Here is a 16,837-nt window from a genome sequence, read left to right on the forward strand (position 1 = left end):
TTTAAAGTATCTCCGATGTTTGACCCCATAAGTAGATGCGACAAGAGAACATCCTCAAACCCACCCACCTCCCTCCCTCCCTCTCTCCCACTCGCTCTCCCTGTGCCTCTGACTACACACACTCCCCACTACCTCACGATCGATCAGACGCTTGAACCACCGCCGCAGCGCTGACCGTTTTTCACAGACTGTTTTCCAGCAAAGTGAGAAAGAGAGAAAAGAAGGAGAATATAAAATGATGTTTAAATCCTGACAAACAACAACAACAACAAAAAATCGAATGGATTGGGCGATCTATTCTGAGCGCTAATACGATAAGATGAAAGTCGTTTTGGTACTGTCATTCTAGACATGGCTCTTAGTCGCGGCATGACACCTTTCTCTCAGTTCCTCGGGGATTGTTTCCCCTGTCAGTCCTTCACCGCTACTGGAAATGGCGTTGAGATGATGCTGAACAAGGAAGACGCAGTAAAGGCAGACGCTGCCAGGGAATAAACTACTACTACTACTATATGATTACCTGTGCTTTTCTTTGGGTTGGATTCATAGTAGCGGTGGACAATACCATGGTGAATTACCAGAAATATATTACTGTTATGCAGCTGGCTCTGGGGGTGACCTCCTACAACAAAGAACATCATCTCCCTCCCAGGAAATCGTTGTGGTGAGTATGAATATGACTTAGTGCTGCTTCTTCTGCCTGCTGCAGCGGATGATTCAGAATCATTATGGGATGCCGCCAGCCAGGCAGTGCAGGTTGATGGTCTGATCAGAGGCATTCTTCTATAGCGGGGGCGCCAAGCGCCAAGCTGTCGCCTCCGGCACGTCTTTTTATAATAAGAGGGGTTATGGTCGGAGAGGAAAACAGAGAGAACCGTTATATGGTAGCTACGGTAGGTCGAGCAGACTCCATCTGCAAGATTATCAGTTTGTGTTTCACTGTGATATATATTTCAGAAGCAAGTCCAGTGACTACCGCGTAGCCAGCCTGCCCTCTCTCTCTCTCTCTCTATCTCCCCCTCTCTCTCTCTGTCTCTCTCCCTCTCTCTCTGCACCATGTTGCAATCATTAGGCTACAACAACTCTAGGACTAGTCAATATGCTGTAGGCTATAGGTAAACTCTGCATGCCCTGTGTTTGCCTGCCTTCCAGCGTACGTGTGTGTGTATATGTGCGTGCATTAATTTGTGCGCTAGGGGGGGGGTGGTGACAGGTTATTGCATTTAAAAAATATACTTTATAAAGCTATCCAAGTTGAGTGTGTTTGTTCAATGCATTATAGGATACTCATTGTTATGTCTGCTCCTCTGTAACGTCATGCTTCTTGAATATGCTTCTTTAAATTCACTGACTGTTCTGCTACTGCTCCTACTTTCTCATACACTTTCATTATCCTAACTAATTGCATAGTCATATGTTGAATCTCCAATAACTCCCTCTACAGTAATGTAGGTCATTAATAAACATTTAAAACATGAAAAATGTATTTTCCTGTTTTTCTTTATTATTTTCCATTTTAAACTGAATTGCAGCCGAGGGACTAGTGCACTATATATAGGGAATAGGGCCTTGGTCAAAACTAGTGCACTATAATAGGGAATAGGGCCTTGGTCAAAACTAGTGCACTATATATAGGGAATAGGGCCTTGGTCAAAACTAGTGCACTATATAGGGAATAGGGCCTTGGTCAAAACTAGTGTACTATATAGGGAATAGGGCCTTGGTCAAAACTAGTGCACTATATATAGGGAATAGGGCCTTGGTCAAAACTAGTGCACTATATAGGGAATAGGGCCTTGGTCAAAACTAGTGCACTATATAGGGAATAGGGCCTTGGTCAAAACTAGTGCACTATATAGGGAATAGGGCCTTGGTCAAAACTAGTGCACTATATATAGGGAATAGGGCCTTGGTCAAAACTAGTGCACTATATAGGGAATAGGGCCTTGGTCAAAACTAGTGCACTATATAGGGAATAGGGCCTTGGTCAAAACTAGTGTACTATATAGGGAATAGGGTCTTGGTCAAAACTAGTGCACTACATAGAGAATAGGGCCTTGGTCAAAACTAGTGCACTATATAGGGAATAGGGTTCTGGTCAAAACTAGTGCACTATATAGGGAATAGGGCCTTGGTCAAAACTAGTGCACTACATAGGGAATAGGGTGTCATTTGGGATGCAGACTTTCCTCTCATCTCCGTGAAACATTCTAATTCTAATTAATGAATTAACATTCTAATTCTAATTACTGAATTAACATTCTAATTCTAATTAATGAATTAACATTCTAATTCTAATTACTGAATTAACATTCTAATTCATTCTCATTCTCTGGGTGTTCTTGTGTCTTTCCATCCATTTCAATCAATGCGTCTCAAAATATAAGTGCTGATCTAGGATCTGTTTAGCCTTTTAGATCAGAATTAATAAAATTATATGGGAAGAGGGCAGGGGGGGGAGGGGACCTGATCCTAGATCAACACTCCTACTCTGAGACGCTTTATGAGTAATCCTGTCCTGTGAAGCTTTGCTGTTCACCTTGTTGACCTCAGAAAAACAATCTGTCTTGTAATTGTCACTGGGTCTTACAGTAAGCAGAGAGTAGCTCAGTCGTCCATACAGGAGCTGTGGACGGAGAAGGGTTTCTCTACTTACGACAGGATTACAATTCTGTTTTAAAAGAAAAGAAGACAGCTAGTTGTCAGTCAATAGCCTCTTCAGCACATTGCCGTTGTTGTGTGTCTCTGTCTGACAAACGAAGGCGTACAGTGGAAGATTATTTCTACCCGATAATGCCGGGACACTTAGGCATGGCCCCATTGGGGTTAGACTTAAATCAACACTCATTTCAAATAGAACAGATCAGAATAGTTTAGGATATACATTTTTTTTTTTATAAAAAGGTATATTTTACCCTTATTTTCCCAGGCAGGTCAATTAAGAACAAATTGTTATTTACAATAGAATTTAATATAATTGAATAAATTTGAATATAATCGAATAGATTAGAATATAATTGAATAGATTAGACTATAATTGAATAGATTAGAATATAATTGAATAGATTAGAATATAATTGATAGATTAGAATATAATTGATAGATTAGAATATAATTGGAGTGAAAGAGGAGAAAATGATGTCGGCCTAAGACTGTCTAACAGGGGACGACATGGCTATCTGATCTTGTTCATGTTCTGTACTAATTCATATTAGGGATTAGAGACCATCCTTCCTTTCTGACTTCTACCCTGTCCATTCATGTCCTGTGTTACACTAACATCTGCCACACCACAATGCTCTTGTCTTGGTAACATTCTGTACTAATTCACATATTAGGGATTAGAGACCATCCTTCCTTTCTGACTTCTACCCTGTCCATTCAACCAAAACATATAAACATACAAAGCAAACTATGGTCAGGGTGTGACAAACATCTGCCACACGACAACGCTGTTGTCTTGGTAACATTCTGTACTAATTCATATTAGGGATTAGAGACCATCCTTCCTTTCTGACTTCTACCCTGTCCATTCATGTCCTGTGTTACACTAACATCTGACTTCTACCCTGTCCATTCATGTCCTGTGTTACACTAACATCTGCCACACCACAACACTGTTGTCTTGGTAACATTCTGTACTAATTCCCATATTAGGACATATGATCTGTTCTGACTGATCTGTATCTCCTTGGTGTCCTTTGTACGACGTCGTACTGTTACCATCGGGTCTTATTCAACCTCCTCAAAACGTCTCTTAAACCCAGTACCATCCACTCATCTAATGGTACAAGAACACATAGAAATAGAATGACTAGAGTTGGGAAAGAGAGAAGAGAGAAAACCACGGTACTGTATGACTGGTGGTTCAGCCTTCACGGGAAACATTGACTTAAAATGGGATTGTCGATTGTAGGATTTCTGTTTTTATTCATTAACCACTACTCCAATAACTAGAGAGGGATGATGTCACCACAAGCCACGCAGGGACCAACCATAGAAATATAATTACTAGCATGGTGAAAGGCCCCTCAGATCACGGCAAATGAATGGGGATTCCCATTCTAGTAATTCTATGTCTATGGGACCAACCACCATGCAGGGACGATCCCAATTTGATCCCTACATGTCCGGTTGGACCTAACACTTCAACGTTTGCAGATCTGTAAGGTGGAAATACAGTGCATTCGAAAAGTATTCAGACCCCTTGACTTTTTACACATTTTGTTACTTTACAGCCTTATTCTAAAATTGATTAAATTGTTTTTTCCCCCCCCCATCATCAATCTACACACAATACCCCATAATGACAAAGGAAAAAAAAGGTTTTTAGAATTTTTAGCAAATTTATAAAAAAATATATATATATATATATTCTCATTTACATAAGTATTCAGACCCTTTCCTCAGTACTTTGTTGAAGCACCTTTGGCAGCGATTACAGAGTCGAGTCTTCTTGGGTATGACTCTACAAGCTTGGCACACCTGTATTTGGGGTGTTTCTCCCATTCTTCTCTGCAGATCCTCTCAAGCTCTGTCAGGTTGGATGGGGAGCGTTGCTGCACAGCTATTTTCAGGTCTCTCCAGAGATGTTAGATCGGGTTGAAGTCCGGGCTCTGGCTGGGCCACTCAAGGACATTCCAAGACTGAAGCTACTCCTGCGTTGTCTTGGCTGTGTGCTTAGGGTCGTTGTCCTGTTGGAAGGCGAATCTTCGCCCCAGTCTGAGGTCCTGAGAGCTCTGAAGCAGGTTTTCATCAAGGATCTCTCTGTACTTTGCTCCGTTCATCTTTGCCTCGATTCTGAAAAACATCCCCACAACATGATGATGTCACCATCATGCTTCACCGTAGGGATGGTGCCAGGTTTCCTCCAGACGTGACGCTTGGCATTCAGGCCAAAGAGTTCAATCTTGTCATCCATCAGACCAGAGATATTGTTTCTCATGGTCTGAGAGTCCTTTAAGTGCCTGTTGGCAAACTCCAAGTGGGCTGTCATGTGCCTTTTACTGAGGAGGGACTTCTGTCTGGCCACTCTACCATAAAGGCCTGATTGGTGGAGTGCTGCAGAGATGGTTGTCCTTCTGGAAGGTTCTCCCATCTCCACAGAGGAACTCTGGAGCTCTGTCAGAGTGACCATCAGGTTATTGGTCACCTCCCTGACCAAGGCCCTTCTCCCCCGATTGCTCAGTTTGGCCGGGTGGCCAGCTCTAGGAAGAGTCTTGGTGGTTCCAAACTTCTTCCATTTAAGAATGATGGAGGCCAATGTGTTCTTGGGGACCTTCAACACTGCAGAAATGTTTTGGTTCCCTTCCCCAGATCTGTGCCTCGACACAATCCTGTCTCGGAGCTTTACGGACAATTCCTCTGACCTCATGGCTTTGGTTTTTGCTCCGACGTGCCATGTCAACTGTGGGACCTTATATGGACAGGTGTGTACCTTTTCCAATCATGTCCAATCAATTGAATTTACCACAGGTGGACTCCAATCAAGTTGTAGAAACATCAAGGATGATCAATGGATAACTATTTAATCCATTTTAGCATAAGGCTGTAACGTAACAAAATGTGGAAAAAGTGAAGCGGTCTGAATACTTTTAGAATGCACAGTATTATGATGGGAGGTTGTTGAGGTTTATGGGGAGGTTGATAGATTCGGGACCAACTGCTCTCCTGTATCCCCATACAGCAGGGGTCTGGCAGGCATAGAAATATAATATATAGAACAGACCCCCCCCCCCTCATGTCAGACTACTGTTGCTCTCTGATCATATGCAGCAGCTCTTTATCTGAAAGTCTGTTATAGTAATTCTATTTCTACGCACAAATCCCCTATAACCCATAACCAGAGAAGAAGAATGAATAGTATTACTACAACGGACCTGATGCTCCTCCTGCAGCTGTAGCTCCAGCAGTAAAGGGTCAGTCCATATGCAGCAGCTCTTTATCTCTAGGCCTGTTTAGATAATCATATTCCTGAGGCATATCCTTATTAACCTAATTCTTCCCCCGGGACAGAGAGGAGAGGAACAGGTGGATCTGGGACAGAGAGGAGAGGAGAGGAACAGGGGGATCTGGGACAGAGAGGAGAGGAGAGGAACAGGGGGATCTGGGACAGAGAGGAGAGGAACAGGGGGATCTGGGACAGAGAGGAGAGGAGAGGAACAGGGAGATCTGGGACAGAAGGAGAGGAGAGGAACAGGGAGATCTGGGACAGAGAGGAGAGGAACAGGGGGATCTGGGACAGAGAGGAGAGGAGAGGAACAGGGAGATCTGGGACAGAAGGAGAGGAGAGGAACAGGTGGATCTGGGACAGAGAGGAGAGGAACAGGGGGATCTGGGACAGAGAGGAGAGGAACAGGTGGATCTGGGACAGAGAGGAGAGGAGAGGAACAGGGGGATCTGGGACAGAGAGGAGAGGAACAGGGAGATCTGGGACAGAGAGGAGAGGAACAGGGAGATCTGGGACAGAGAGGAGAGAAGAGGAACAGGGAGATCTGGGACAGAGAGGAGAGGAACAGGGGGATCTGGGACAGAGAGGAGAGGAGAGGAACAGGGGGATCTGGGACAGAGAGGAGAGGAACAGGGAGATCTGGGACAGAGAGGAGAGGAACAGGGAGATCTGGGACAGAGAGGAGAGGAACAGGGGGATCTGGGACAGAGAGGAGAGGAGAGGAACAGGGAGATCTGGGACAGAGAGGAGAGGAACAGGGGGATCTGGGACAGAGAGGAGAGGAGAGGAACAGGGAGATCTGGGACAGAAGGAGAGGAGAGGAACAGGGGGATCTGGGACAGAGAGGAGAGGAACAGGGGGATCTGGGACAGAGAGGAGAGGAACAGGTGGATCTGGGACAGAGAGGAGAGGAACAGGGGGATCTGGGACAGAGAGGAGAGGAACAGGTGGATCTGGGACAGAGAGGAGAGGAACAGGGGGATCTGGGACAGAGAGGAGAGGAACAGGGGGATCTGGGACAGAGAGGAGAGGAGAGGAACAGGGAGATCTGGGACAGAGAGGAGAGGAACAGGGGGATCTGGGACAGAGAGGAGAGGAACAGGGGGATCTGGGACAGAGAGGAGAGGAACAGGGGGATCTGGGACAGAGAGGAGAGGAGAGGAACGGGGAGATCTGGGACAGAGAGGAGAGGAACAGGGGGATCTGGGACAGAGAGGAGAGGAACAGTGAGATCTGGGACAGAGATGAGAGGAACAGGGAGATCTGGGACAGAGAGGAGAGGAACAGGGGGATCTGGGACAGAGAGGAGAGGAACAGGGGGATCTGGGACAGAGAGGAGAGGAACAGGGGGATCTGGGACAGAGAGGAGAGGAACAGGGGGATCTGGGACAGAGAGGAGAGGAACAGGGGGATCTGGGACAGAGAGGAGAGGAACAGGGAGATCTGGGACAGAGATGAGAGGAACAGGGGGATCTGGGACAGAGAGGAGAGGAACAGGGGGATCTGGGACAGAGACGAGAGGAACAGGGGGATCTGGGACAGAGAGGAGAGGAGAGGAACAGGGAGATCTAGGACAGAGAGGCGAGGAGAGGAACAGGGGGATCTGGGACAGAGAGGAGAGGAGAGGAACAGGGAGATCTGGGACAGAGATGAGAGGAACAGGGGGATCTGGGACAGAGAGGAGAGGAGAGGAACAGGGAGATCTAGGACAGAGAGGCGAGGAGAGGAACAGGGGGATCTGGGACAGAGAGGAGAGGAGAGGAACAGGGAGATCTGGGACAGAGAGGATAGGAACAGGGAGATCTGGGACAGAGAGGAGAGGAACAGGGGGATCTGGGACAGAGAGGAGAGGAACAGGGGGATCTGGGACAGAGAGGAGAGGAACAGGGGGATCTGGGACAGAGAGGAGAGGAACAGGTGGATCTGGGACAGAGAGGAGAGGAACAGGGAGATCTGGGACAGAGAGGAGAGGAACAGGGAGATCTGGGACAGAGAGGAGAGGAACAGGGGGATCTGGGACAGAGAGGAGAGGAACAGGGGGATCTGGGACAGAGAGGAGAGGAGAGGAACAGGGGGATCTGGGACAGAGAGGAGAGGAGAGGAACAGGGGGATCTGGGACAGAGAGGAGAGGAGAGGAACAGAGGGATCTGGGACAGAGAGGAGAGGAACAGGGGGATCTGGGACAGAGAGGAGAGGAACAGGGGGATCTGGGACAGAGAGGAGAGGAACACTGTAGTACTGTACCTCCCAACCTAATGATACAGGTTAACTACCACTGTAGTTGTGCTGTTCTGTGACCTTAAATAAAAGTTTCTTGTGGGTCTTAATAAGCAGAATAAAACACTACTTCCTCTGTCCAGTTGACTGCTGCCCAACACTGGGTCCCGACCCTCAGTTTGGAAAGTACTGTTGGCTGTATGTTCTACATGGCCTTGCATTTGGGGTTGACTGTAAAAAAAAACATGTCCTTCCTGTAAGTCATTAGATCTGTTACTAAATAAACAATAGCATCAGAGTGTGTTCTTCGCTGCCCATTGGTTACGCCGTCACTGAGGTCAAACTGACGGCAGTTGGTTGAAATATATTCAGTCTGGTCCACATTGTCAGATTTATTTTTGTAAGGTGAAAGAAGAGGTGGTTTTAGCACCTGGTTGGTGATAGTGTCTGGCCACGGAGCTGCGATCGCCTTGTTTTTGTAAGGTAAAGTATAATGGTGTTGTCCCTAACGGGGTGCAACAACCTCACCATAAACCTCAACAACCTCAACAACCTCACCATAAATCTCAACAACCTCAACAACCTCCCCATAAACCTCAACAACCTCCCCATAAACCTCAACAACCTCCCCATAAACCTCAACAACCTCAACAACCTCACCATAAACCTCAACAACCTCCCCATAAACCTCAACAACCTCACCATTAACCCTAACAACCTCACCATTAACCCTAACAACCTCCCCATAAACCTCCACAACCTCACCATAAAACCTCAACAACCTCCCCATAAACCTCAACAACGTCACCATAAACCTCAACAACCTCAACAACCTCCCCATAAACCTCCACAACCTCCCCATAAACCTCAACAACCTCCCCATAAACCTCCACAACTTCCCCATAAACCTCCACAACCTCACCATAAACCTCCACAACCTCACCATAAAACCTCAACAACCTCCCCATAAACCTCAACAACCTCACCATAAATGTCATTATACATCGTTTTGAATAACTTGCCAACACTTACAAAACAATCGACTAAAAATGTTAAGTGGGTTTTAAGGCAATTTAGTCACAGGAAATGTTAGATACATCCACTGGAATATTACTTTTATTTAACAAATATAACTTTTATTTAATTAGGCAAGTCAGTTAAATTCTTATATACAATGACGGCCTACCCCCAGCCACCCCCAGCCACACCCAGACGACGCTGGACCAATTGCAAACCCACCAGCATGGGACTCCCAATCACAGCCGGATGTGATACAGCCTGGATTCAAACCAGGGTATCTGTAGTGACACCTCTTGCACTGAGATGCTCCTTGCCGCTCGGGAAGCTCTGAGTGAAACGTTTCATAACATGTTTTAGGAAGGTAGAAGCTCAGAGGCTTGATGCGATGTTGTCTTCCTTTCGTTAAATCGCTGACTAATTAGTAGTATAAATCGCTGACTAATTAGTAGTATAAATCGCTGACTAATTAGTAGTATAAATCGCTGACTAATTAGTAGTATAAATCGCTGACTAATTAGTAGTATAAATCGCTGACTAATTAGTAGTATAAATCGCTGACTAATTAGTAGTATAAATCGCTGACTAATTAGTAGTATAAATCGCTGACTAATTAGTAGTATAAATCGCTGACTAATTAGTAGTATAAATCGTTAATATCATCCCCTAGTACCGGGGGGTGAAGGTGGTATTGCAACAGAATGTATTATTCATTTCATGCAGACAGTAACGGTAACGATGCAGTACATACAGAACTACATGGTCGCTGCGGCTACGTTAAATGGTCGACTAGATCAAAGGACAGCGTTTAGAGCGATGAGCATTATACACTGAACAATAAAAAATTTAAAATTTTCTAAGATTTTACTGAGTTACAGTTCATGTAAGGAAATCTGTCAATAGAAATCAAATTCATTAGGTCCTAATCTATGGATTTCACATGACTGGATAGGGGAGCAACCATGTCTGATTGGCTGGGCCTGGGAGGGCTTGGCCAATCAGAATTAGTTTTTCCCCACAATAGGGCTTTTCCCCACCTCAGATGATCCCGCAAGTAAAGAAGCTGGATGTGGAGGTCCTGGGTTGGCGTGGTAACACGTGGTCCGTGGTTGTGAGGCCGGTTGGACGTACTGACAAATTCTCTAAATCAACGTTGGAGGCAGTTTATGGTAGAGACGGGAAACATTAAATTCTCTGGCGACAGCTCTCGTGGACATTCCTGCAGTCAGCATGCCAATTGCACGCTCCCTCAAAACTTGAAACACCTGTGACATTGTGTTGTGCACATTTTAGATTGGCTTTTTTATTGTCCCCAGCACAAGGTGCACCTGTGTAATAAACATGCCGTTTAATCAGCTTCTTGATATGCCACACCTGTCAGGTGGATTAGATATATTGGCAAAGGAGAAGTGCTCACTAACAGGGATGTAAACAAACTTGTGTCCAAAAACAATTTAGATATTTGTGGGGCGTGCCTGGGTGTGTGCATGCCTGGGTGGGGAAATTTGTTTTGAAGCAGAATTAGAATCATTATCGTAAAAATACACACGTTAAACATGTCAAAACATATAAAGTACTTTCCTACATACATTGCCCATGGTTGTTGGGTTCTGGGGACTACATTAAACATTAGACTAAGTTACAGTACTGATTGTATTGAGTTTAGTTGAGTCTGCATTATACGGTGTTCAATGTGTGCATATTAACTTGCGGTGCCTTATACACAGGGTTGTCAGGACAAGTTAAAAATGTCTAACCCAATGACCACTCAAAACCTGCCCAAAAGGCCTGAAAACTAGCAGGGAAAAAAATGTTTTGCACGGCATTAGAGGAGTTGACATATTTACACAATTAACCCTTTTTTCCCACGACGTTAACGAGACAATTAAGAAGGAATTTAATAGTAACTTGTAACGACGCTAGAAGCTAAATTCGGGTTTCCTCAAAATAATAATTATTGCGAGCTATGACATGACATAATATAAAATATATAACATTTAATTTTCCCTGATTAAACTCGCCAGATCATTTACCACCATTGGATTTTGATTAAAACTCCTTTGACTGCTATGATTTAAGCAATAAGGCACGAGGGGGTTTGGTATATGGCCAATATACCACGGCTAAGGGCTGTTCTTAAGCACGACGCAACGCGGAGTGCCTGGATACAGCCGTTAGCCGTAGTATATTGGCCATATACCACAAACCCCCGAGGTGTCTTATTGCTGTTATAAACTGGTTACCAATCAGAACAGTAAAAAGTAATGTTCTGTCATACCCCATGGTATACGATCTGATATACCACGGATTTCAGACAAATCAGCATTGAGGGCTCGAACCAGGTTTATAATTGTAAATAAATCCCCTTTGCGCATGTGCATAACTACAGATAAAATTCCCGACTGGAGAGTATTGAGTGATGAAAGTTGGACAGAGGATCTCGAAGTCTCTGAGCAAGAAACACTTAGATAAACTTAAACAAATGAATGTTAGGCTATTTTTCTGGCAATTGTTCTGTTATTATGTGCCAGATGTTAAGAAATACAAAACCGTTATAAGTGGCCCATTTGCGAGATTGACTTGTCATTTCAATAGGCAAGAGACTAAAATCTGGGTTTATGAATTTAATTACATTTTTTCCATAGTTTGCTTAGCTAAAGGCAGGTAGCCTATAGCCCCTGATAGGTCTACATCTAATTTCAGATAGACTACAGTAGCCTAGACAAGATTTAGACAAGACGTGAACTGAACAATTTAGCAGCTAGCTTAGTTAAATTAACACTAATTTATTCAACATGAATAGCGAGGCGATTTCGCAATAAGAAGTGCTTCCGTTTCCCCAATAGTCTGCTGGAATAGACTACTGAGGATGGGGCTCCTCATTTAAATCACTGAATTAAATATTAATAATATGTATATGAACTGAATATGCGTGTCAACAACAGCCAGTGTTAATTTTCTGGGTAATTTATTTGACCTGTAGCCTAGTCTTGACTACTGTTACCGTCAATCTAACGCGTTCATAATAACACAAGGCTAAAACAACAATAAACTGGAGTTACAGGCTATGTATTCAATTGGTTTGCCAGTTCCTATAGGCTACACAAGCGGCACAAATGGATTTGCAACGACTCCATTGATATCGTCATTTCAACATATTTATACGTATCAAATGGTAGTCTACAATGGCATACAAATGAATAGGCTACTTGATGGCCAACAGAGGCAAATGTATAATTCTCTACATTTACCCCAATGTCAGTTTCATTGCGGACTTTTCCCTGTAAAACAAACCGCACAAGGGAGTTCCGTAACTTTCATCTGAAGGAAAAAGGAAACCGCACACTGCTCTTGATAGTATCCCCGATATTTAATGAGCTTTACGTATCGGCCACACGGCCTTCGTCAGAGTTAAAGCTCGTCCGAGTTAAAGCTCTGACGAAGGCCGTGTGGCCGATACGTAAAGCTTATTAAATATCGGTGATACTATCAAGAGCAGTGAGCGGTTTCCTTTTTCCTTCATCTTGTTCAATTGTTGCCAGGCACCTGCAAATAAGATTGCTCAGATGTGCGAGTGCCTTTTGAATTTCCGTAACTTTCATCTAAAATGTCCCCTGAGGCAGCCTCTGAGACCCAAGAAGATGCATAAAGCACTTCGCTCGATGCCGTTTTCTTTAATAAGCAGTCCACATTAGAATGCAGTTTAAACCACCTCCGAACGTTACGTAATGCGCACTAGTGCGCCCAAAGTCATTTTCCCAGTATTTTGTCTCCATTATTTATTGATGTGCAGCAGTTCTAGTGTATTAGTATGTTTTATGGAAACAAGGTTGGAAACAGAAGTCTCTATAATGACAATCATAATAGCCTACCAACAACTGGTAAAAACGTCGTCACAACGTGCAGTGCTCTCCTATTGTAGTGGTCTCTCCACAACCACACACCCCTCCGGCCCTCCCCGCCACTCACTCAGCACTGCCTGACAGTCAGCAGCAGGTCAAAGTGACATACAAATATATATATAAATATATATATAAGAGAAATACCATGGCGGCCGCCGTGCAACGTAGAAATAGCCCAAAAAAACCACAACCCGCGGCGAAAAAAAAATCCCACAGGACATCGTTTTTAAAGTAGCTCCATTTTTTGACGGGGAAAACCGCGAACGTTTTATACACTGCTTATACATGGTTTCATGTGTTTATTTGCCATTTCTGTATGTCTGATCCATCCCTCTGTCTGTTAAACAACACCGGTCCAATCCAAGCACTGCCTCAGATCTCTGGCTGCTCTACCTGGACATGTCGACAGAGTACACTCCCACACCTTAATAACCCTTTACTTTCCTAGGAAATTGACTATACGGTAAGGCTAAATTGAAATGTTTAATACAGAAGAAATATGAAATGCATAACCATGGTAACAATTGAAAGGGAACAGTTTGGATATTATAGGAAAACGCAACTGTTCACTTGATACATGTCACGTATGTCGTATGAATCGGACCTAGGCGCGCCGTGGTATGCGTACATTCTTTAATATATTAAGAATGAACACTGAGCAAACTAACCAAAATAACAAAACGTGACGCTATACAAACCAAGTGCTGACAGGCAACTACACATAGACAAGAACCCACAAACACCAAAAGGGAAAATGGCTACCTAAATATGATCCCCAATCAGAGACAACGATAAACAGCTGCCTCTGATTGGGAACCATATCAGGCCACCATAGACATACAAATCACCTAGACCTACAAAACCCTAGACAATACAAAACCCCTAGACAACACAAAACCCCCTAGACAATACAAAAACCCCTAGACAATACAAAACCCCCTAGACAATACAAAACCCCCTAGACAATACAAAACCCTCTAGACAATACAAAACCCCCTAGACAATACAAAACCCCCTAGACAATACAAAACCCTCTAGACAATACAACACCCCTAGACAATACAAAACCCCCTAGACAATACAAAACCCCCTAGACAATACAAAACCCTCTAGACAATACAAAACCCCCTAGACAATACAAAAACCCCTAGACAATACAAAACCCCCTAGACAATACAAAACCCCTAGACAATACAAAAACCCCTAGACAATACAAAACCCCTAGACAATACAAAACCCCTAGACAATACAAAAACCCCTAGACAATACAAAACCCCTAGACAATACAAAACCCCTAGACAATACAAAACCCATAGACAATACAAAACCCCCTAGACAATACAAAACCCCTAGACAATACAAAACCCCTAGACAATACAAAACCCCTAGACAATACAAAACCCCTAGACAATACAAAACCCCCTAGACAATACAAAACCCCTAGACAATACAAAACCCTCTAGACAATACAAAACCCCTAGACAATACAAAAACCCATAGACAATACAAAACCCCTAGACAATACAAAAACCCATAGACAATACAAAACCCCTAGACAATACAAAAACCCATAGACAATACAAAACCCCTAGACAATACAAAACCCCTAGACAATACAAAACCCATAGACAATACAAAACCCCCTAGACAATACAAAACCCCTAGACAATACAAAACCCCTAGACAATACAAAACCCCTAGACAATACAAAACCCCTAGACAATACAAAACCCCCTAGACAATACAAAACCCCCTAGACAATACAAAACCCTCTAGACAATACAAAACCCCTAGACAATACAAAACCCCCTAGACAATACAAAACCCCTAGACAATACAAAACCCTCTAGACAATACAAAACCCCCTAGACAATACAAAACCCCCTAGACAATACAAAACCCTCTAGACAATACAAAACCCCCTAGACAATACAAAACCCCCTAGACAATACAAAACCCCCTAGACAATACAAAACCCCCTAGACAATACAAAACCCCTAGACAATACAAAACCCCCTAGACAATACAAAACCCCTAGACAATACAAAACCCTCTAGACAATACAAAACCCCTAGACAATACAAAACCCTCTAGACAATACAAAACCCCCTAGACAATACAAAACCCCCTAGACAATACAAAACCCCCTAGACAATACAAAACCCCCTAGACAATACAAAACCCCCTAGACAATACAAAACCCCTAGACAATACAAAACCCCTAGACAATACAAAACCCCCTAGACAATACAAAACCCCCTAGACAATACAAAACCTCCTAGACAATACAAAACCCCCTAGACAATACAAACCCCCTAGACAATACAAAACCCCCTAGACAATACAAAACCCTAGACAATACAAAACCCCCTAGACAATACAAAACCCCTAGACAATACAAAACCCCTAGACAATACAAAACCCTAGAAAATACAAAACCCCCTAGACAATACAAAACCCCTAGACAATACAAACCCCCTAGACAATACAAAACCCTAGACAATACAAAACCCCCTAGACAATACAAAACCCTAGACAATACAAAACCCCCTAGACAATACAAAACCCCCTAGACAATACAAAACCCTCTAGACAATACAAAACCCCCTAGACAATACAAAAACCCCTAGACAATACAAAACCCCCTAGACAATACAAAACCCCTAGACAATACAAAAACCCATAGACAATACAAAACCCCCTAGACAAGTCAAAACCCTCTAGACAATACAAAAACTAACGTATCCACCCTAGTCACACCCTAACAAACAAATACACCATGACAACGCAACACACAAGGAGTGGAACAGTGGCAAAGGTACAAACAGAATAATATTAGTCTGAGGAGAGATTACATAGCATTAATACAACAAAAATAATTCAAAACACACTCCTTTAGTTTACACCAAAGTTAAACAGATGTATTTTTTCTTCATAATAAGCAGGAGTAATATTCTTAGATATAAAAAAATATAAAAGAAAATATAAAGAAAACAGATCTCTCAGGTGAGGGCGTGACAATACAAGACTGAATCAAACATTACACTGTTGATTTGATGTTCATTTTACATTTGACTGTACTTTTAATTTGTTGATAATGAAATCTGAAAATAATTTGGAAACATTCTGTAACACGATGAGAATATTCTTGGAAAATGTGGGGGGTGTAGGTACAACATAAGACAAAACCATGACAAGGGTTTGAGTGAGAGGTCTACCTGGTTGACTCCGAGTGGTCACACACCTCTCCAAAGTGTGCACACTTCCTAATGCACTTTTATGAATCAAAGAGACTTCAACTATACAGTGTTTTTTGGTTTTGTTTTGCTCTCCTAGCGGTGCCGTTGAGGAACTAGGACAAGCACACAGGTAGTTGTTTAGTTTGGAACACAGCCCTGCTTCCCCGCCGTCACCACAATTACTGTTGTCGTCTACGCTATCCAGAAACGGTCGGTTTATAAATATCAATCACGGTCAGGTGGGCATGATTTGAAAGCTTGTTCTATTGCCGACATGACTAGTTATAAAATACAATCTTACAGTGTTAATCTTTCACAAAGGCAATTCAGAGAAACAGATCGTAATTTTGGTGCGTATAGAAAGGATACGTGAAATCAAATCAAAACTTTTATTTGTCAACATGCGCCGAATACAACAAGTGTAGACTTTACCGTAAAATGCAGAATACAACAAGTGTAGACTTTACCGTAAAATGCCGAATACAACAAGTGTAGACTTTACCGTAAAATG

At 43.2% G+C, this 16,837-nt stretch overlaps 1 protein-coding gene across 8 annotated transcripts in view; it reads left to right on the plus strand.

The window, feature by feature from the left end:
* Positions 1–117: 117 nt before the first annotated feature.
* Positions 118–16,837, plus strand: part of LOC139584203 (tight junction protein ZO-1-like) — a 284,921-nt gene continuing 268,201 nt past the window's right edge. For all 8 annotated transcript variants that reach the window (XM_071415765.1, XM_071415767.1, XM_071415768.1 and 5 more), the window contains exon 1: positions 118–664. In XM_071415765.1, the coding sequence (XP_071271866.1) occupies positions 513–664 (152 nt within the window). In that variant the 5' untranslated portion in view covers positions 118–512. The remainder of the gene's footprint in view (positions 665–16,837) is intronic.

The sequence above is a fragment of the Salvelinus alpinus genome, chromosome 9 (assembly GCF_045679555.1).
Source record: "Salvelinus alpinus chromosome 9, SLU_Salpinus.1, whole genome shotgun sequence".
NCBI classification, from domain to species: Eukaryota; Metazoa; Chordata; class Actinopteri; order Salmoniformes; family Salmonidae; genus Salvelinus; species Salvelinus alpinus.